At 40.9% G+C, this 22,879-nt stretch overlaps 1 protein-coding gene across 9 annotated transcripts in view; it reads left to right on the forward strand.

Annotated features, from left to right (window-relative positions):
* The window catches only part of MCM9 (minichromosome maintenance 9 homologous recombination repair factor), a 107,765-nt gene that overhangs the window by 52,375 nt on the left and 32,511 nt on the right, over positions 1–22,879 (forward strand). For all 9 annotated transcript variants that reach the window (XR_003005104.1, XR_003005108.1, XR_003005107.1 and 6 more), the window contains exons 9-12: positions 16,098–16,300; positions 16,924–17,127; positions 18,236–18,318; positions 19,036–19,181. Coding sequence is in view for 1 of the 9 variants with exons in the window: in XM_024759149.1 (XP_024614917.1) it covers positions 16,098–16,300; positions 16,924–17,127; positions 18,236–18,318; positions 19,036–19,181 (636 nt within the window). In the remaining 8 variants the exon portion in view is untranslated. The remainder of the gene's footprint in view (positions 1–16,097; positions 16,301–16,923; positions 17,128–18,235; positions 18,319–19,035; positions 19,182–22,879) is intronic.

A 22,879-nucleotide genomic window follows, 5' to 3' on the forward strand; every position in this document is an offset into this window, starting at 1 on the left:
TGACTCAAGGATACTCAGAGGTTCAGGTATGTGAGTCTCTGGCTGCACGTGACCAATGAGGAGGAGACTTAGGTAGGTTCAGATAGAAATCCATTCACCCAGGTGCTGAGGTGGTTATGGGAAACTTACCTGGCTACAAAGGCTGACCATCAAGCAGGCTGCCAGGTCATCCAAGCAAAGAACAGAACCAGAACTATCTCAGTCCTAAGGCTCCTATTATAGATGTGAAGCCAGCTGATCAGGCAAAAAGGGCTGCCAGGAGAGTCTTCAAACAGTAGTGGGTACCTGAGAGCCAGGCAGACGCTGGTAGATAGGGATTCTGTGAGATCTATATATACACTCACAAAAAAGGAAAGGGGAGAGGGTGGTAAGAGAACGATATACCCCAGAGGAAAAAGATACACGATAAAGCTATGCAGAACCATTATCAAATCTATTCATTTCACTTAATATATAATCATTCAGAGCCTGGCATATGCCAGGCACTGGGCTAGACCCTGAGAAGTACAAAGATGGATACAACACCATCCTTGAGGTGTTCAGTATTTTGTTGGGAAAGATTGAAGAGCAGCAAAAGGATAAGTCCATAATGAAAGTGTTATAAGAGAACATACTTTAAAACAATGATTGCTTCTAAACTCTTTATCAGGGGAAATTAGAGATATAGTTTACCAAGTGTCTTCAAGGCTACTTTCTCTTCTCATTATGTCTCCATTTAATTAGCGCCTTTGCTGGTTGGTAGAAACTATGGTTTGTTTTGATATGCCTTTTCCAGAGGCAATCTGAGACATTTTGAAAGATTCCTAAATAATTAACCCTTACATCAGGGAAAATTGGGACAAATGCTATGAACCTGTTTTAGAAAGGGAGAAAATTAGCAGCGCTGTATGATAGTCTACAGAAGAAATCTTTGGAAGTGAAAATATTTTATTAACCACTTCTACTGCCTTACCCTCTGCTAAATGTGAATTAGTATGAACCTTTTGTGCTATATCCATAAGTATGTCATAAGGTCCAAAAGAAATGTTCTTGTAGCTAAACAGTGTTCCCTCAGATTGGACAATCTTGTCATAACCATGACTACTTTATGCACTGGAACAGTGCTGCTTTTTGTACTATTTGTGGTGAAGGACCAGTTTTATTGTTGTTTTTCAATCCACCACAGAACAATATTTTTATAACATAAAATTTATTTTTTAAATGAAATAAAAAAGCAAAGACATACAAAACATAAGCCTGAGTTCTTCTTCCACTTAGGATGTAGAAAGCTGTAAGAGCATGTCACTCTCATCCTAATGAGAAAAATCCAGAGAGCCCACAAAAGTCATAACTTTCCGAACATATCAGAGGGCTGAGTTTACAAGGAAATCAAGGGGACTCAATTCCAAAGTGTGACAAGCCCCTCCTAGGAGAGGTGAGCCACATAGACTGTTCACCTTTGACAGAGCATGAGAGGAAGTGGTGGCTGCCATGGAAGCAAATAAGAGGAAATAACTAAAAAATTTTAAATTCCCTGAAGTCCAAATATGGGATAGGGTATCAGTTTAGAATAACTGGGAGCCCCAAGCACAAGGGGAGTTCTCACTTGTAAGCCCTTCCTCCTTGGGTCTCCACAGACGCCTCGCCTGCCCTCATCATTCATGCAGACCTGAGGGGGGATTGCTGCTGGGCACTAGGCACGAAGCCCTGCTGCTTCTCCAGACACATCTTTCATATGAAGCAAAATTTTTAACTCACTGGGGCCAGGGCAACAAACCCTCTCATCCCCGGGGCCTCTGGAGGAAGGCTAGAAGCAAAAAAATCCTTCTGCCTCAGGAGGAGGTTAGAGAATCTTCCTTCCTTTCTTCCCAAAGGAGCCAGGCAAAAAGATGCTGCTTTTGGGAGGAGGGTAGAAACAAAAGCCATCATCTCCTAAGGGAAGGGCAGGAAAATCTCTCGGGTCCAGGATTCTGACCCAATACAAAGCAGAGGTCCGTGCCACTGGGAAAGGGAGAGAAAGACCCTTCCTGCCTGAGACCCACCACAGATACATGGCAGGGTTCAGCTGCCACAGGTGGGAGGGACAGGAAGGCTTACAGCTCTCTGGTCTGTCCCCTGCAAGAGTAGGTACACAGCACCTGCCTAAGACCAGGAGACCAAGAACCAACCTGGCCCCAAAATAAGCCTAACACCAGTAACACGCAATAGCAGTCTGCCACTGGGGAAGGCACTGGAGTGCGGAATGAGACCCCTCTGGTGCAGGTATGCAGGGACTGCTGAAAGCTGAAGGTGGAGCAGAAACTGCAAGGATAATGTTCCAGCTCTGCTCACACTGCCACACGAAGCACAGGGTAATGACAGCTCAGCATAGAAAGAATTTGAAGTCTGTGCTGCACTAAGGGTAAAGATCACAACAGCAGTGCCAATCCCCAGACTAACTGTGATGGTCTTGCACTGTACCTGAAGTGGTATGGTATTATTTGAAGGTAGACTGTAACCAATTAAAGATATAAATGCTAGAACAACCACTAGAAAATAAGAGACAAAACTAAAACTAATATGTAAGTTGTGGAGGTAAAATGCTATCATAAATAATCCAAAAGAAGGCAGGAAGAGAAGAAAAAGGGAACAAAGAATAGATGAGACAAAGAGAATATAATTAGCAAGATGATAGATTTATTTATTTATGTATTTATTTATTTGGACTACATCAACATTTAAAACTTCGGAGCATCAAAGGATGCAATGGAGTGAAAAATTAACATGTGGAATCAGAGAAAATATTTGCAAATAATGTATCTGAAAAGGAGTTAATAGCCAGAATATATAAAGAACTCCTACAGCTCAGCAACACAAAATAATCAAGTTAAAAACTGGGCAAAGAACTTGAATATACATTCATCCACAGGTGATACACAAATGGCCAGCAAGCACATGAAAAGATGCTCAGCATCACTAATCACTAGGAAAATGCAAATCAAACACAATGAGATATCACCACACAAATGTTAGGAGGCTACCATAAAACAAACAAAAAGGAAAGAACAAGTGTTTGTGAGGGTGGGGAGCAATTGGAGCACCTGGAATCCTTGTGGATTATTGGAAATATAAAATATAAAATGATGCAGCCACTATGGAAAACAGTTTTGCAGTTCAGTTTCAGTTTTGCAAGATGAAGTGCTGGAGACTGGTCACACGACAATTTGAACACATTTAACACTATTGCATGTACACTTAGAAATGGTTGAGATGGTGAATTTTATGATATGCATTTTTACCACAATAAAAAATAATATACAAATTTGAAAAAATATAACCCATTCACATTGTTGTACAACCATTTATGTACTTTTCAAAAGAGTTTTCTAGCCAATAGGAAAGTGAGGGTGAGAAGATACCTATGACTCTCCAAACTTACTCACTTCATTTGTATATGAAGGTGTTCACAGGGACTCCTCGTGTTTATGAACTCAGTTGATTCTCCAAAATAGTTTCAGAATTATTACCCCAACACCATTGCCAATAACAACCACCACAAAGAAACTAAGTAATATTTAAGACTTCTTTGCTGTTCTTTTTGGGTTTAGAGTATATTCCACTAAGGTTATATATGGTCAGAGTGCATGTTCAAAAGTTATTTGAATTAATTCTTTTCTTTGTGTGGTCATATTACTGATTTGGTATACAATTAGGAAACAGGTCTTTAAACCTATGTTTGTGTACACTTTTAGAGTTTGCCTTTTGATTAATTTTGTTTTCTGAATTTGTAAAACATATTTCAAAAGTCAAAACTATTATACCAAAGAAGTTACACTTATATCCCTTCACCTTCCATTCTGTTTTCTCCTATCCCTTTCATAAACCTTGCTTTCTGATTTATCCTTCCTATATTCCTTGTTTTAGCAAAAATAGTCAAAAACACACGTGTGGGTATTTGTGCACACTCGCATGCGCACCTCCCCTCTTTCTTATGCAAAAGATAGCATAATATATATGCTCTTTGGCACTGTTTTAATGGTATCCTGTAATTATTGTATGTAGTGTTCTCATTATCATTTTTTATATGTTTTTTATAAATTCTGCAGTTTTGGTTTGTACATCCCCTTTCTCTCAAGGTTTTTTTTTTTTTTTTTTTTGCGGTACGTGGGCCTCTCACTGTTGGGGCCTCTCCCGTTGCGGAGCACAGGCTCCGGACGCGCAGGCTCAGCGGCCATGGCTCATGGGCCCAGCTGCTCCGCGGCATGTGGGATCTTCCCAGACCGGGGCACGATCCCATGTTCCCAGCATCGGCAGGCAGACTCTCAACCACTGTGCCACCAGGGAAGTCCCTCAAGGTTTGCTTTAAGAAGTTTTTTAACCTCCAGGTAGAAGGACCTTTTGAAAATTATTTGTTTTTCAATGGTGCTATTCATTTCTGGTTTTATTGCATTGTGGTCGGAGAATGTTTTTTGTATTATTTCTACTTTAAGGAGCTTCATGAGTGTTTTTTCTTTGTGGCCTCATGTTAGAACAATTTCATGACTGGCCCATCTTTGCTTGAGAAGTTATATTCTTTATAATCAAGATGTGATATACACACACACACACACACGCACACACACACACACACACCTATAAACTATACCTTATAAGGTCTTCTATATCTTTATTTACCTTTTGTCTCTTTGATGTATCTTAGGCTGAAAGTGGTTTGTTAAAGTATTATTACTGTGTGTCTGTTGTTTTCTCTTTGCATGTCTCACATCAGAAACTTTGCATAAAGTTTCTGCTTTATCAAGGTAGTTGCTGTGGCTTTAGCATTTGCAGTTTGTGTTAATGCTGTGTGGCCTGAATTTTACCTTGCCTGGTATCAAGATCACAACTCCTGATTTCATATTACTTACATTTGCCTAATATATTTGCCTCTTCCTTTATGTTCAGCCTTTTGATTGCAATTTGTTCTCTTGTATACAGCATAAAGTTGGTTTTATTTTACTTTGCTTTGTCTTACAAGTAACCTGAAAATCTTTTTCTTTTAATGTGAGTTAAGCACATTTACATTTATTGGTTTTACCAATATGCTTGGTGTCAAGTGTTTCATTTTTTAAAAAACTTTGTTTCTTTTTCTATTTGTTTGGCATTTAAGAAGGTTTGCATTCTTGTTATACATTAGGGGTTGGCAAAGTTTTTGTATAAAGGTCCAGATAGTAAATACTTTAGGGTTTTGTGGGCTATATAGTCTCTGTTGCAACTACTCACCTCTGCTAATGTAGACAATATGACTGCATCAATATGTCTATGATGTGGACAGAATAAAGAAGCCATAGACAATATGTAAAACAATAGGTGTAGCTGTTTCCCAGCGAAGCTTTACTTAAAAAATAGGTAGTGAGCTGGATTTGATCTGCTGGCTGTAGTTTGACGACGCCTGTTCTAGGGCTTACCTATAAATACCTTTTATAATGCCTGCAGCCCCCTTTATCTTCCCTTGGGAGCTTTAAATAATATCCTTTGACTGTACTTCATTACCCATTTGGTAACCAATGAGCATATGCTACTTTCCCTTTTCTCCCTTCTCTTTACTATTAAAAAATTGTTATATTATATATACTTTGTCAGGACAAATAACACTTATATTTATATACTCTTCTTCTACTTTTATACCTTCCTTTGTTTTGGTCTTAGACCTAAAATTAAATATATTCAGGGTCCACCATCAATCCTTTTGCCAGAGTATCACTGTCATCTCTTGGTTGAATGAAGGTCTCCTCTAACAGATTCCTTGGGAGGGGTTCCTGAGTACTGTACTGAGTTTGTGCAGGTTTAAAGCTATTAATATTTTTCATAGCTTTGATACTTGAAGAACAGCGTGGCTGGATATAAAGACCTAGCCATATACTTTCTTTCCTGTCATCTTGCTTTGCATGTTGCTGTTGACAAATCTAATGCCATCCTGATATCCTTTGCTTTGTAGGTGATTTGATTTTCTTGCCTGAAGGCCCAGAAGGATTTTTCTCTTTGTGGTTTAAGTGTAATACATTTACTAGTCTATATCTTAGTTGATTATCCTTGGTCATTTTTTTTAGATGTTAGTGAGCTCTTTGAAATGTATCAATAGAAGACTTCATTTCTCTCTGGAAATGTTTCTTGAATTATAGTTTCACATATTCTGTTCTTTGTTTTGTTTTTATTTTTCAGAAATTCCAATTACATGTATGTTAGGTCTTCTTTGCCTAGATTCTATAGCAAATTTTTTCTGAGACTTTTTAGCTGTTTTGTTTTTATTCTCTTGGCATTTTTATTCCTCCCCTTAGCAACCTTTATTATATTTTCATTCCTGTCTGTCCTCTCTTTAGATGCCCAGATTTCAATGTTCATTTCTGAAATTATTTTGTCTTCCTCCCTTCTCCCATTTTCTTCCCTGAGTCATCTCTGGATGTTCATCTTCCTCTTTTTTATATTTTTCTGTTCTGAGTTTTTGAATTCTGATTTGGAATGGTTCTTCATACGTACAAATGTTTGTTTAAGAATATTTAATTTAAGTGAGCGTATTAAATACAGATTGCTTCTGCTTTGTGAGCTTTTTTAGGGGGAGGTGGGGTGGGGATTTTACCAACTAAGGTATTTTGATTCTTGTGGTAGTTTTGTACTAATAATGCATATTATTTCCATTCATTCTGAAATGTCTTATCTTTTCCTGAATCAGTAATAGTTATTCTATTAAGGTGGTGGTCAGAGGTTTGGATGGTGTACTAGTTTTTAGTTCAGAGTAATCTCAGCTCAGTGCATTTTACTTAATAGAGTTTCCCCCTAAGGTTTAAGGGGGGCAGGTGATGTGTTCTGATTTTGTGTTTCTCATTTGTGCTGTAGGATCTTTAATGTACTGCTTGCCTCCTTCTCCTGATTGCCAACACTCCAAGGGACCCTTGCCCCTTGTAAGTCACCTCCATCCACTCCAGGACCCTTCCCAAGCCTGCCACCTCTGGTCTCAGGAACTTTCAGGTTCCTCTTTCTATTGCCCAGTAGTCACTGCTTTGATGAGGTCTCAAGGCTGTTCTCAATATTTCCCCGCTCTGTGTGGGATTCCCTCCTTGTAAGGGTGGTTTTATCTGTGTTCCTCCATCATGAGGAACCCATTGCCCTCTCCTCCTTTTCACTAAGTCTCCACCCATCTTCCTCTTCCAACATGGGCTCTAGATTAGCTTTGCTGGTTTCTAATGTCTGTTTACATGGAAACTGAAGTTTGTAGTATTATGTCTCTCTCTTAGCTAGCTTTCAGTTTTGTTTTACAGGTTTATTTGCCCTTCTTGTTTTTCCCTAAGGTCTCTGGAACATGTGTTGAGAGATTTGGATATAAGCAGCTGCCATTATCCTATGGAAGCCTGGAAGTCAACATTTTGTTTTTTAAGCTATTCTTTCTTGTTGTTTAAATAACACCAACTTTTGCTGTATATTTTTAAAACATTGCCTGTGTTTTCCTTGAACCATTTCCAGAAAAAGTAATTAGATTGTTATCTGCAATCATTTTGAAGGGCTCAAATATAGATATGGAATTAGACTTGTTCTATATTCTTTAGAATCAATGGATTGAAGGTTCAGGGAAGCATATTTAGAATCAGTACAAGCAAAACTTCTAGTGGCTAGAGCTGCCTAGAGATAAGTAGGCTGCCTATAGGGTTTAGAGGTCTTCAAGTTCATCTAGAAAAAAATTATATAAGGAATTCAAGCATCTGATGAGTGAATGGATAACCTTTAAGGTGCCACCTATGAGATGCTGCAAATTATGGGCTGGCCCACAAACTCAGCCATGATGAACGAATTCAGCTGCTGGCTGGTTTATTGCAGAATATGTACATACATAAAATATGGTTTCACATTATATCATGAAATATGGAACATGATCTGTGCTAGACATGGAACAAGTTCAGGAAACTGCATCAAGAGCTCTGCCTTTTAAAAAATGACCACAAGAATGTATTGGGTATTGAAAGAATTATCATAATGATGAAGAGCAAGAGTCCCTGAGCTAGTCTGGCTGGGTTGAGGTTCCATCTCCACTTCCTGCTAGCCAGGCATATCACCCGACTCCTCTGTGCCTTGGTTTCCTCATGGTCCGATGGTGAGAATTGTTCTATCTGTTTCATACGGCTGTTGTGAAAATTAAATGAGTTAATCCAGTAAAGTGGGGTCCTGCTGAGCGGGCATTATTAAGGGAGGTTTTGTGATTAAACCCTGGTTCTCATTCTAAGATAACTCCTTTTGCACTGTTCTCTGGCCCCTGGCTCAGCTCAGCACACAAAGGGTTCTTCTTGTCCATTATCCTCCTTTGGCCACATCTGAAGGCGGCCCCTGAGCTTCCCAGCCTGCATCCTGCTGGAGCAAGCTTAGGGGACCAAGATTGTTATTTTTGTTTGTTTGCTTTTTACAAACGTACCATTTTATTTTGATTCTTTCCTCTGACTTTTTCTCTTAACAGCTTTGAGGTATAATTCACATGCTACATAAAGCCCACCCTCTGAAGTACACAATTCTGTAGGTTTCAGTGTATTCACAGAGTTGCACAGCTATTACCACTGGCTCCTGAGCATTTCAGTCACCCCAAAGAGAAATCCCACATCCTGTAGCTCTCACTCCCCATTTTCCGTCTCTCCCAAGTCCTTGGCAACTACTAATCTACTTTCTATCTCTGTGGATTTGCCTGTTCTGGACATTTCATATAAATCGAATCATATAAGATGTGACTTTTTGTGTCTGGCAACTTTCACTTGTTTTTAAGGTTCATCCGGGTTGTTGCATGTATCAATAGTTTGTTTCTTTATATGGCTGAATAGTCTTTCTTTATATGAATATACCACATTTTGTTTATCCATTCATCAGTTGATAAAAATTTAGGCTGTTTCCAATTTGGGGCTATTATGAATAATGCTACTAAGAAGATTCAAGTACAAGTTTTTGTGGGGACATATGTTTTCATTACTCTTGAGTATATACATAGGAGCAGATTGCTGGGTCAAATGGTAACTCCATATTTAACTTTTTGAGGAACTGTTTTCCAAAGCCACTATACCATTTTACAATCTCTCGAGCGATGTATGAAGGGTTCAATTTCTCTACATTCTTGCTAACACTTGTTATTGTCTTTGTGATTATAACAGTACTAGTGTATCTAAAGTCATATCTCACTGTTTCTTTTTTAACTAAAGTGTAGTTGATTAACAGTGATCCAGATGTATATACAGTTATATATCTATATATCTATATTCTTTTTCAGATTCTTTTCCCTTATAGGTTATTATAGAATATTGAGTATAGTTCCCTGTGCTATATGCAGTAGGTCCTTGTTGGTTATCTATTTTATATACAGTAGTGTGGATGTGTTAATCCCAAACTCCTAATTTATTCCTCCTACCCCCCTTTCCCCTTTGGTAACCATAAGTTTGTTTTCTATGTCTGTGGGTCTATCTCTGTTGTTTAAATAAGTTCATTTGTATTTTATTATTTTTCAGATTCTACATATAAGCAATATTATATGTTTGTCTTTCTCTGTCTGGCTTACTTCACTTAGTATGATAATCTCTAGGTCTATCCATATTGCTGCAGATGGCATTATGTCATTCTTTATACAGCTGAGTAATGTTCCATTGTATAAATATACCACATCTTCTTTTTCCCTTCATCTCTTGATGGACATTTAGGTTGTTTCTGTGTCTTGGCTATTGTAAATAGTGCTGCCATGAACATTGGGATGCATGTATCTTTTCAAATTATAGTTTTCTCCGGATATATGCCCAGGAGTGGGATTGCTGGATCATATGGTAGGTAACTCTATTTTTAGTTTTTTAAAAAGCCTCCACACTGTTCTCCATCGTGGCTGTACCATTTTACATTCCTACCAACAGTGTAGGAGGGTTCCTTTTTCTCCACAACCTCTCTAGCATCTATTATTTGTAGACTTTTTGAAGATGGCCAGTCTGACCAGAGTGAGGTGATACCTCCTTGTAGTTTTGATTTGCATTTCTCTCATAATTAGCAGTGTTGAGCATTTTTTCATGTGCCTGTTGGCCATCTGTATATCTTCTTTGGAGAAATGTCTGTTTAGGTCTTCTGCCCATTTTTTGATTGGGTTGTTTGGTTTTTTTGATATTGAGCTATATGAACTGTTTGTGTGTTTTGGAAATTAATCCCTTGTCAGTAGCATTGTTTGCAAATATTTCCTCTGATTCTGTAGGTTGTCTTTTCTATTTTGTTTATGGTTTCCTCACTGAGGTTTTGATTTGCATTTTCCTAATGACTAAAGACATTGAGCATCTTTTCATAAGTTTATTAGCCATCTGTATATCTTCTTTGGAGAAATGTCTATTCCAATCCTTTGCCCATTTTTAACTGAGTTATTTATCATTTTATTGTTGAGTTCTAAGAGTTCTTTGTATGTTCTGAATATAAGTCCTTTATCAGATATATGATGTGCAAATAATAATTTCTTCCATTCTGTGTGTGGATTTTTTCACCTCCTTGATGGCATCCTTTGAAGCATAAAAGTTTCAAATTTTGATGCAGTTTATTTTACCTATTTTGTCTTTTTTTTTTACTTGTGCTTTTGGTGTCATATGTGCAAAAGGTTGTTTTTACAACTTGAAAGCAATTGTCAATGAAAAAAATTAATCAATAGTCGATCTAAGAAAGAAATGGAGAATTTTATTTGAGCCAATCTGAGATTATAACCTGGGTGACAGTCTTTCAGGAAGCTCTGAGGACTGTTCTGAGGTCAAAGCACAGTTATGTAAGTTTTTGACATGATGGGTTATATGTCAAAGGATGTATTATTGACAGTTTACACAATCCAGATCTACACATACAAAGTGAGTTGTGGGTCATGGGTCATCGTGGCCCCTCACAAGATTAAGAAAGAAGGTTATCTCCTAAGGAGGTCTGGTTAATGCAGATACACAATACACACTAAAGGGGAGGGAGGAGGCCCAAATAGGCCGAGAATTTTATGTTTAAATTTTCTTGTCTTGCCATAAAATATGAATTTTATTCCATCACAACAAAGGCTTCTTCAGACTGAGTTTATGGTTTCTTTGGCAGTGCAGATCCCGTAGTAATTTAGGTCTCTGATCCCTTTGCTTCTAGTCAGTTGCATATGCCAGTATCCAGAATTCCCTTCTTGACATATTTCTCAAGCTCAGTTTGTTGGGTTTTGGGGGTTTTTCCTTCTTTGCCTTGGGCTGCTATAACAAAATACTGTAGACTGATTGGCTTAAACAACAGACTTTTATTTCTCATAGTTCCAGAGGCTGGGGAGTCCAAGGTCAAGGTGCTAGCAGATTCGATTCCTAGTGAGGACCCACTTCCTTGCTCTGAAACAGCTGCATTCTTGCTGTTGGCCGCATGGCCTCCCCTCCATGTGCGAGCCCGAAGAGAGAGCTCTTGTCTCTCATCCTCTGCTTTCAGGATGTGAATGCCATTATGAGGGCTGCACACTCATAATCCCATCTAAACCTGGTTACCTTCCTAAGCTCCCCAACTCATAATATCAGCACTTTGGGTGTCAGGGCTTCAAAAGAGGAATTTTCGGGGGACACAAACATTCAGTCCATAACGCAGTCCATTCCATTTTTTTAAACTGTGGTTAAAAAACAAAAAACAAAAAACACATAAAATTTACCATCCTAATTATTTCAAAGTATACAGTTCAGTAGTGTTAAGTACATTCACATTGTTATGTAACCAATCTTCAGAACTCTTCATCTTGCAAAACTGAAACTCTACACCCATTAAACAACAGCTCCCCATTTTCCCCTCTCCCCAGTCCCTGGCAACCACCATTTTACTTTCTGTTTCTATGAATGTGACTACTCTAGAAACCCCATATAAATGGCATCATATAGTATTTGTCTTTTGTGACTGACTTAATTCACGTACCATAATGTTCTCAAAGTTCATCCATGTTGTATTTTGTGGCAGGATTTCCTTTCTTTCAGGCTGAATAACATTTCATTGTGTGAGTGTGTGTATTGTTTATCCATTTATTCATCCATGGACACTTGTATTGCTTCCTCCTCTTGGCTATTATATAGCTGCTGTGAACATGGGTGGGCCTTCGTTCCATTTTTCTTCAACTTAATGGTGGCTACCCTAAGGCCATCTAAGCTGAAGGCTTCATTTTTTTTTTTGGGCCTCTCACTGTTGTGGCCTCTCCCGTTGCAGAGCACAGGCTCCGGATGCGCAGGCTCAGCGGCCATGGCTCACGGGCCCAGCCGCTCTGCGGCATGTGGGATCCTCCCGGACCGGGGGCACGAACCCGTGTCCCCTGCATCGGCAGGTGGACTCTCAACCACTGCGCCACCAGGGAAGCCCAAGGCTTCACTCTTAATCTGGGTCACTTTATACTACTGAGAAAATTGACTGGGCCTTTGTGTTCAAAGCCTGTTTCAGTCTTTCCCCTTACTTTCTGGGGTCTAGAGGCAACTGTCTTTTCCAGCCCTTCAAAGCCTCAAATTCCTGAGCTGTCTATTCTCTTTCGTTACTCCTTGAAAAGTGGTCACTTCTCTCCTGTGCTCATCTCTTCCTGCAGTGTTTTGCCAGAGGGAGTTTTTCTTGCTTGAGTCACAGTCTGATGTGGGTGGTGGGTGAGGCACTGTGCTCCATAGTCCCTCAGGTGGCTGTCTGACTCCAGGGCCTTATCCTCACCTGTACCAGCAGAGAGAGAGAGAAGCGGGGAGGGTTGCACAGGGAGGCTTTTAGGAGCCTGACCTGGAAGTAGCATATGTTCTCCTACCCCCATTCCATTGGCAAGACTTGTTATTACAGCTCTCCTTAACTGGAAAAGATGGGAAATTAAATCTTGCTCTGTCCCCAGGGAGAAAGGAAAACAAGGTTTGGTGAACACAGAGCAGCCACTGCCACAGGCTAGAGCTAAATTTGGAAGTGCCAGCCTATAGGTAGTGATTAAACCCATGAGCAAAGATGGGGATCACCGGTAAAGATGTAATGAGAGTAATGGGGGACCATCACAAAAATAAGGGCACTATCCGGAGGGCCTGTCATGGTAAAAATAATTTAAGTAACTTAACTTTACGATGTTTAGAAAAAGTACTCCCATGTATATAGGAAGTTTTAAACATGTGGATTAAAAATGGGAAAATAGCTTTTTCAGAAACTGAAATGTTTTCACTCCTTGAAGTTAATGCAGAAAACAAAATATACTAGCGTGATTATTTTATGACTGATGAAGCCTGTGAGTATAAAATGACTCTGAATTTTAGAAATACTGTACTAAGTAAAGTAAAGATTAATTTTTGTTTATCACTTATTCAGTACATGTTTATTGAGCATCTAATATGTGACAGACAGTGTGAGCATTATAACAGTAAGTCACAGGCCCTCAAGGGGGATCAAATTAAGTAGGAAAAAAATAAGGCAAGGAGGGCTTCCCTGGTGGCGCAGTGGTTGAGAGTCCGCCTGCCGATTCAGGGGATACGGGTTCGTGCCCCCGGTCCGGGAGGATCCCACATGCCACGGAGCGGCTGGGCCCGTGAGCCATGGCTGCTGAGCCTGCGCGTCCGGAGCCTGTGCTCCGCAGCGGGAGAGGCCACAACAGTGAGAGGCCCGCGTACCGCAAAGAAACAAAAAATAAAAGAATAGGGCAAGTAATGAATACCTAAAACATGAGGCAGAATCTTCAAGACCACAGGAAGTGTTTAAAATGTGACACCACCAGGGTGGAAGTCTGGAGATGAAAGAGCATTGGTTTTGGAGTTAAGCAGACCTGGGTTTGAATCACAGCTCTGTAGCTCTCCACGTAACCTTGGGGAAGTTATTAACAACTTGGGACTTCTGGTTTCCTTATTTCCAAGTTGGTGATAATAATATCTACCTTTCAGGTTGTTGTGAAGATTAGGGGTAATATGTATACACAAAGCCTAACACAGTGCTTGGTATTACAGATATGGTAGTTATCTTCTTATTACTGAGGAAGGTAGAGCGTATTGGCTTGGGAGAATGACCCTTACCTTCCACTAATTCATGAGTTCCTCGTTCAGTAGTATCTAGCGAAGCTGTACTGTGCACACAGTACTTAGACTGTGTGAGTATCTTTGTTCGCTGCAGCCCCATTCAGTTTGTAATGCAGTCATGTTTGTACACAGGTCTGCAGCCACCAGGTTTATATGCTGTCTTCCCCTCTTTCAAGTGATCGAGACCACTCTGTCCCTTCTGACGCCGTCCCCATCCTCCTCTTTGCTACTGGCAGCTGCCTGACTTACTACCCCACACAGTCTTCTCTTCTCCTGCCCACCGCTCTACCTTCATTGCTTGAATTTCCACAAGCTGCCCCTCAGGAAACCTGTTTTCTTCACGTATAAATCTTCCTTAGCCCCCTTCCCTAAGCTTCTCCTTTCATTTTTTCCCAGTTACCTCAGGAATAACTCACCACCTTTTTTCTGTCTTGGCTTGCTCATTTTCCTCCTCACGTCATGGATATCGTTAAGAGTCTATGTCTTACACGTATCCAGGCATCTCCACAGAAGTCTCTCTTTGCGGACACTGACGCTGACGCCAGCTTCCGTTGCACACGTCCTGTCTGGCAGGCGCTGTGTTGAGCCGCCTTATCCTCCAGCAGTCCTATTGTAAACTAACTGAAGGCCGGGACCAGCTATACACCCTTCTCAATTCTCAGTACAGTCCTCTGCACACAGGAAATGGCTTGTAAATAGCTCTTGATCAGAGAGAGGAAGAACAATCAATTTTACCTCTCAGAACATAATTTTTGAGAAATTAATTCATATACAGTTGTATTTTGTTTCAGTGCCAGTATTGCAGCAATATTCCTTTTTTATGATAAATGCAAACAGCCTTGCTTCAGTATTGGATTAAATGTGCTTTTTGTGGGATTAGTTAGGGACCATTTATTACATTGTTTTTATGGCAAACTTGAATCTGAGTTCTAAACAGCTGCCTTTACAAAGTCATTTTGGTACATAAATGTTAAGATGTGGACACTCTGTTCAAAATTTTTCCCTATCAATAATTTTTTTAAAAAGAGGATTTAGTTTTCAGTGAAAGTGCCTCATTTGTCTTTCTCTTCTGTGTCTTCTTGTGTCATTTACCAAAAATAAAAATTCTCAAACTTCTTCAGTCTTCAGGCATGAGGTAATTGCTAGAGCCAACTGGAAATAGATCAGGGATTAACAGACATAGCACATGTTTGCCGATGTCCCAGGGTTTTGACTGCTGAGAGGCAGACATGCCGCTGTAACTGAAAACAGTCATCACTAGAGAGTATACAACTTTACAGAGAAAGAATGCTATACTTGTTATTGTCAGTGAATGTGCCATATTATTTTGAGGGCTTGCCCATCATAAACAAGTTTAAAAACAACATCTAAGTTATGTCACCTCCGTATCTATCCTGTCACTGCTCTGTTGAAGACTTGAGTGCCTCTTCCTGGGCCACTGCCCTTGTCTCTCCCACGTGTCCCGTCCGTGGTCCTTCCCCATCTGACCAACCCTCCTCCGCAGCCTTCCCTTCACTGTTGCTCCTCAAAAACACTACGCTGATCAACCTTTCTTTTTCCTGATTTCTTCTTCTTTTATCCCTCCCTCCCTCCCTCCCTCCCTTTCCCTTCATCCTGTTTCTTTCACTTTTAGAAAATCGAAACAAAGTAAGTAAACGCACAGAACAAGTCCAGATGTCATGAAAGGCCCAGTTCAAAAACTACTTCGTAATGTTTCTCTGACTGTCTCTTCCATCCACATAGATGAATACACATCATCTTTATTTCCCCTGGGAAATTTATGTTTCTAGAACTTACCATATTCTGCCTTGTCTTACCATTATAGCTAGTGGACTGCAAGCTCCCTAAGAGCAGTATGCATGTGTGGTTCAACTTTGTACACCTCTTAACACCCCTTAGCAGAGGGGTCTGCTCGTACTCAGGGCATAAGAAGTGTTTGTTAAATACTTAACTTCTCTTCAAGACAGGCTAGTGTAAATGTCCTTCATTTGATCTTGGTGTTTGTATCATTCACGTTCTCTTTCACATGAGTGCAAGAGCAGTCCCTTCCTATTAACAGGTTTAATCTTGCTTTTCATTTGAATCCCAACAGGCAGTGAATTGTACCTTCTCTTTTGGTAGCCTCGTGTGCAAGCTGAACACAAGGACCACCATCCTCGCAGCAACCAACCCCAAAGGCCAGTACGACCCCCATGAGTCTGTGTCAGTGAACATTGCCCTTGGCAGCCCACTCTTAAGTCGATTTGACCTGATCCTGGTTTTGCTTGATACCAAGAATGAAGACTGGGATCGTATAATTTCTGCCTTTATCTTAGAAAACAAAGGTACGTGGAGACGAGCAAATCATTCAAATTGACAAAAAGGAGACGTAACAAATGAAATTTTCCTTGAAGAAAATTAAATAAATACCCAGGGTACTGTAACTAATGGGCAGTAGAGAGAGGCTTAGATAGAAAGCAGTGAGACGAGTCAGTTAGTGAGCCCAGAATAACAAACGGAAGGAAAAGGGTCTTTCTCTGCTTGCCATCGATGAGATTAAAGTTGGTAAACGTGTCCTTTGTGGTGAAAGGGGGCAACCTTATGATATATAATTACCACGTGGTTCACCTCTTGCACACACAAAAAATGGACTGAGTTTATGAAACAGAATTCTAAATGTGGGACTTCTGTCAAAAACTTAGATTTACCAAGTACTATTTATCTCTGTATATGGCAGAACAGAATTATTCTGAATAATTTAAACCTCTGTAGGAAGCTTACCTTTGTTAAGCTTAGCGCCTAAGACTGTTTATTATAGAACTATATGCAGAGACACATCTAGATTTCAATGGCCACAAAACCTGAAGGTTATCTTTTTAAAAATGAGTACAAGAACTTCAGCAAAACCCTTACTATGAGATGTTTGCCTGTTGTTAGAAATTACTGACCCAATACCTGATATATACAGGTTATCCAAGCAAATCAGAGAAGCTCTGGAGCATGGAGAAGATGAAAACCTATTTCTGCCTCATTAGGAATCTGCAGCCCACACTGTCTGATGAGGGTAATCAAGTTCTCCTCCGGTACTACCAGATGCAGAGGCAGAGCGATTCCCGGAACGCTGCCCGGACAACCATCCGCCTGCTGGAAAGCTTGATACGATTGGCAGAAGGTTGATTTCCTTCAGCAGATAATACTTTTATTGGGTGTCCAGTGTGAGCAAGACATGGGGCTTGGCACCATGAATTCAGAGATGAGTGAGGATGATCTCTGAGGTGCTTGCTCACAGTTGCTTAAAAAGTAAAAACTCGGAGCTATGAAACCACTCTTCTGGGGACGGATTATAGTTGTTGAGTGGAACGAAGCGTCGTTCACAAAGTGGAATCTTTGTGACATCTCAGAACCTCCCGTAACTTAAGACATCATTCATTTAGAAGGTCTTATTTACGGATGTTTTGTTTCTCCATGGCTTCTATTAGCGTGTGGGGTGGAATACTCCCTTACTGGGAAATATTTCCTATATAGCACCCTGGGTTATTTCTCACCAGTTGCCGCTCACAGCCCACCACTAACACAATAATGCTGAATTAACAGTACCATGCTCTACCCCATCCCTAAGGTATGAGACTTACATGCGTACTTGCAGCCAATATGCGTCTCCAGACTTTTTCTTTTTTTTCTAATACTGGCTTTTACATTTAGCCCTTATTAAACAATCCTAAATTTTTTTCACATGAGCTGACTGTATCATATGATGATATAATATATGCTTACCAAAAAGTTCTATAAAACAAAAGTGCCTCCCTCACTTTTTCAAGGATTTATAACGAATATTAAGGCAAGAAATACCCAAGATTCAGGCTTGCAAATTTGGCAGTTTTGAAAAGCTCACAGATAAAGAGATGTATCAGAGATGAGAAATGAATATTAATTTTAATTTTGTATTATTTATAATAGATTAGAAAGTAAGGATTAAAAGTCACTGAATATTAAATGTATGCCGCATAGCACCTTTCTTTGCTGGAGCCCAGAGTACCTTTTCATGTAAATACACAGAACTGCCATGGGCTGTGCAGAACGATTAGGCCCATTATTAGAGAAACAACCTTAAAGCTAGTTGAAGTTAGACTTATGTGCTTGCTCTAGTAAAATTTATTTGTTATTAGTAGCTCATTTATAAAATACAGTTTTGGAATAGGGGGGATCCAGGAGAGTATTACATTTATCACCTCAAAAATTCATAAAAATAATTCTTCATAATTTCAAATGCACCTTATTAGCTCATGCTCGCCTGATGTTCCGTGACACAGTGACTCTGGAAGATGCTATTACAGTGGTGTCGGTCATGGAGTCCTCCATGCAGGTAAGGATATTTTGTACCTAATGTTTTGTTTTGTTTTGTTTTGTTTTTCCGGTACACGGGCCTCTCACTGTTGTGGCCTCTCCCATTGTGGAGCACAGGCTCCGGACGCACAGGCTCAGCGGCCATGGCTCATGGGCCCAGCCACTCCACGTCATGTGGGACCTTCCCGGACCGGGGCACAAACCCGTGTCCCCTGCATCGGCAGGCGGACTCTCAACCACTGTGCCACCAGGGAAGCCCTGTACCTAATGTTTGAACCTAGTTACAAGCATTGTTTAAAAGAGACAATTTATAGCCTATCAGGAGTTATAAAAATAATCATATTCTAGACCTCGTAATTCCTGGAAATATACCCAAAGGAAACTATTTAAAAGAAGGGGTAAAAATTGTCATAGAAACAGTCTCTGCATCAGTAGCATTGCTTTACCCACTGGTATAAAGCAGTGGGTCTCAATCCTTTTTCTCCTCAACACGCCTGGGAGATGATTATGGTCCCACTAGAGACAGTGTGGCTTCCCAGAGCAATGCATGCCACCAGGAATTGAGGGAGAGGACCACTGAAATTTGAAAAAGGCTCCCAGGTGATTCTGATACCATGATGGGGGTGGAGAGGGCTGGTCTCAGCCATCTGGGATCAGTGGCCCCTAGTGTGTACTTCCTGTCTGCAGGCTAGCCTGGTGACTCTCCCTGGTATTTCCCATTTTCTCACCCTTTCAGGGAGGTGCTCTGCTGGGAGGTGTGAATGCACTCCACACATCCTTTCCTGATAACCCTCTGGAGCAGTACCAGAAGCAGTGTGAACTTATTCTGGAAAAGCTGGAGCTGCACAGCCTCTTAAGGGAAGAGCTAAGAAGACTTGAAAGGTGAGAAGAGAAAACCAAGAAAAGCATATAATGGAAAATGCTTGTTTGGCATTTAGTGAAATGGAAGAAGTATCAAGTAAGTGGAAAATCTGTCTGTACTCTCAGTAGGGGATTTCAGTTATCTAGTACTGTATAATCTGCTACCTCAAAGCTCAGTAGCTTAAAAACAAAACAAAACAAACAAAAAAAAACACCACAACTTTTTAGTGCTCACTTTTCTGGGAGTCAGAAATTCAGGAGCGCTCAGTGGGGATGGCTTATCTCCATTCCACATAGTGCCAGCTGGGGTCACTCATACACCTGCATTTATTTAGCTGGGAGTTCAGTTGGAATTGGAACATCCAAGATATCTTCCATCATGTGTGGTGCCTTCGCAGGGGTGGCTTAAATGGCTGGGGGCTAGCTGGGCTCTCTCTACGGTAAGGTAGTAAGAATTCTGAGGTGGTAGCTTAGGACTCAAGTAGCTTAGCAAAAGTGGAAGCTGCAGGCCTCTTATGGGCTGGGCCGGAGCTGACTCAGCATCACTTCTACCACATTTTGTAGTTCAGAGCAAGTCACAGGGTCAACCCACATGCAAGGTAAAGGGAAATGGACACCACATCTTGATGGGAGAAGTGGGATAGACATGTAGGAATGAGGGAATTGATGGCTGCCTCTTTGGAGACCACCTTCCACAGCTGCATTTCCTTGGCTTACTGGTTTGGTGAGCCTCATGGAGAACACTGACTGGTCCTTTACTATATGTAATAAACTGGGTCCTGATTATATGAGAAGCACCAAGGTGTGCCACCTACAGTTTACACCCAATATGACACACAGTTTCCATCAAGAAACCTTGGTGAATGGGCTGTATCCTGTTTACTGCCACCACTTTTTCTTCTTCTCCTTCTTTGGCTCAGTATAAGAAGTAGAGCAGTGCCATTCAGAGAGGTGGCTGGGACTGCTGTTGAGGAAGAGGAAGTTGGCCTCTAAGGGAGAGATCTATCCCATCCTGGGCCAGACCCAGGCACAAAATATTTTATAACTTGGCTGTATCGTTTTTCATCACCAGGAGAGGACATGTGCAATGGCCTTTACATAAAGAATCTTAGTGCTTATTAATATTTTAATTCTTTTCTTACTGTTTGTAAAGCTTTCTTCAAAGCATAATAAATATTTGATCATTAGTCATTATATATCTCTGGTAGAAGAAAATCGCAGGTAGAGACCCAGACTGCTTTCAGGCCAGCCTGTGCAGGCACACTGGGAAGGTTACAGAAGTAGAGGTGGAAGTACTGACTCTCACCCAGGAAAGGCCTTCCTGGTCCATTAGCAGCAGCACTGACTTTCCCTTCAGCATCACGATTTCCTTCCCTACATGCCCAAATCCATGACTTTTAAAAATTTACAATTTAACAGTCAGACTAAAAAAAACTCCCCAGTGAGAATGAGGTATTTTATGTTAAAGAAGGAACTGTTTTTCTTTTTTTTTTATACATTTATTTTTTGGCTGCGTTGGGTCTTCGTTGCTGCGTGCAGGCTTTTCTCTGGTTGCGGCGAGCAGGGGCTACTCTTCGTTGCGGTGCTCAGGCTTCTCATCACGGTGGCTTCTCTGGTTGCGGAGCGTGGGCTCTAGGCACATGGGCTTCAGTAGCTGTGGCACGCGGGCTCAGTAGTTGTGGCTCTCGGGCTCTAGAGCGCAGGCTCAGTAGTTGTGGTGCATGGGCATAGTTGCTCCACGGCATGTGAGATGTTCCCGGACCAGGGCTCGAACCTGTGTCCCCTGCACTGGCAGGCGGATTCTTAACCACCGTGCCACCAGGGAAGTCCCGACATTTATTTTAAGTATTCTGTTTTAGTATCAGGACTCAGCACAGTGCCTCACATGGAATACTGAATAAATGACTGATTTTACGGCCTTATTCACACTGGGATTTTGCCACCAGGGAAGACCATGAAGGAACTGTTTTTCATCCTACAGGGGAACAACTCAGGAATGACAACAGCAATGTTTCAAAACTCCCCTTTCTAGTGGCTTGTTAAAATGTGGACATGTGGGAAGGAATGTGTCCCACACATTACCTAAAGAATTTTTGCCTGAACTTTCACGTTTGCATGCTCCCTAAATACATGAGCTTCTAAAAAGCCTGACTTTGAGTCTGTGCCTGTGAAGCAAGAGTGAGGAATGGCAAGTGTGTCCATCGGGCCTCTTCCTCGTTCGTGTGAGTGGGTTAATGACTGACCTGAATCTGGTTACCGGTGTTGATCTCAAAGCTGGGGGCTGGTGAATGGAGTGCATGTGGGAGCAGAGCAGCTGCACAGCGAGAATTTGGGGAGCACACTGAGATTATTGACTGTTTAAGTAAAACCTTGAGAATTCTTTTCCTGGCATTTCTCTCCTATTTGCTCACTCTCTTCATCCAGCAGTGTTCTTGTTCTGTTTATAAAACCTCAGCACAGCCTTTTGGGGAAGTGTGGGGACTGGTTTTGTCCCACTAATACCCAGGTGCCAGCCTGCAGTAAACTTGCACTTTGTCTAAAATCAGACTCTTTTTTTTTTTTTTTTGGTCTCCTGGCTTTTTCACGATAAAAGCTCTTCCTCTGGTTCTTTTATAGTTTGATGTAGCTGATCCTTTTCAGGCCTGTCCTGGGTTTGGCTTTGCTTTTGGAAAGGCTGCTCATTTTGAGTGGCCAGACACCGGTCATTTTGACTACCCTAAACTGACATGCTGGATTCAGGAAAGAAGGAATGTGAGGCTCAGAACCAGTGTTGTGTGATAGAAAAATAGCAATTGGACTTACCAAATTCAAAATGACCCTCCTGGAGGGAAAGAAAAAAAGAGTAGGTGATGGTCTAAAAAATAGACCTTAAAGTGGCCTTTAAAATGTTTTTTTTCTTCTGGTATTTCTCTGTAATGCAAGGGCATGTTCTGGAGCTGATCCTCACAGCAGCAAAGCCAGGTGCCCCACAAAGGAACTGAATTACCTCCAAGACACACTCTAAAGCTAAGCTTAGCAAGAGGGAAAACCCCCAGTAGCGCATGGGTTCATCCCCTTGGGAAAGAGTTTTCTATTTCTTAAGGAGAGCACATGTTAATAATAAAGCTGTTTGTATTTCTGTCACTTTTCTTTGGGAAAATGCTTTACTGGTGACAGCCAGCCTCAAATGGTGGCTGTTCTACCCATCTCAAAACGACCGAGCAATCCCACTCCTGGGCATATACCCTGAGAAAACCATAATTCAAAGAGTCATGTACCACAATGTTCATTGAAGCTCTATCTACAATAGCCAGGACATGGAAGCAACCTAAGTGTCCATCGACAGATGAATGGATAAAGAAGGTGTGGCACATACATACAATGGAATATTACTCAGCCATAAAGAGAAACGAAATTGAGTTATCTGTAGTGAGGTGGATGGACCTAGAGTCTGTCATACAGAGTGAATTAAGGCAGAAAGAGAAAAACACATACAGTATGCTAACACATATATATGGAATCTTAAAAAAAAAAATGGTTATGAAGAACCTAGGGCCAGGACAGGAATAAAGACACAGACGTAGAGAATGGGCTTGAGGACACAGGGAAGGGGAAGGGTAAGCTGGGAAGAAGTGAGAGAGTGGTATTGACATATATACACTACCAAATGTAAAATAGGTAGCTAGTGGGAAGCAGCTGCATAGTACAGGGAGATCAGCTCGGTGCTTTGTGACCACCTA

This window comes from Neophocaena asiaeorientalis, unplaced genomic scaffold, assembly GCF_003031525.2.
Source record: "Neophocaena asiaeorientalis asiaeorientalis breed wild unplaced genomic scaffold, Neophocaena_asiaeorientalis_V1.1 scaffold5, whole genome shotgun sequence".
In the NCBI taxonomy this organism is placed as follows: Eukaryota; Metazoa; Chordata; class Mammalia; order Artiodactyla; family Phocoenidae; genus Neophocaena; species Neophocaena asiaeorientalis.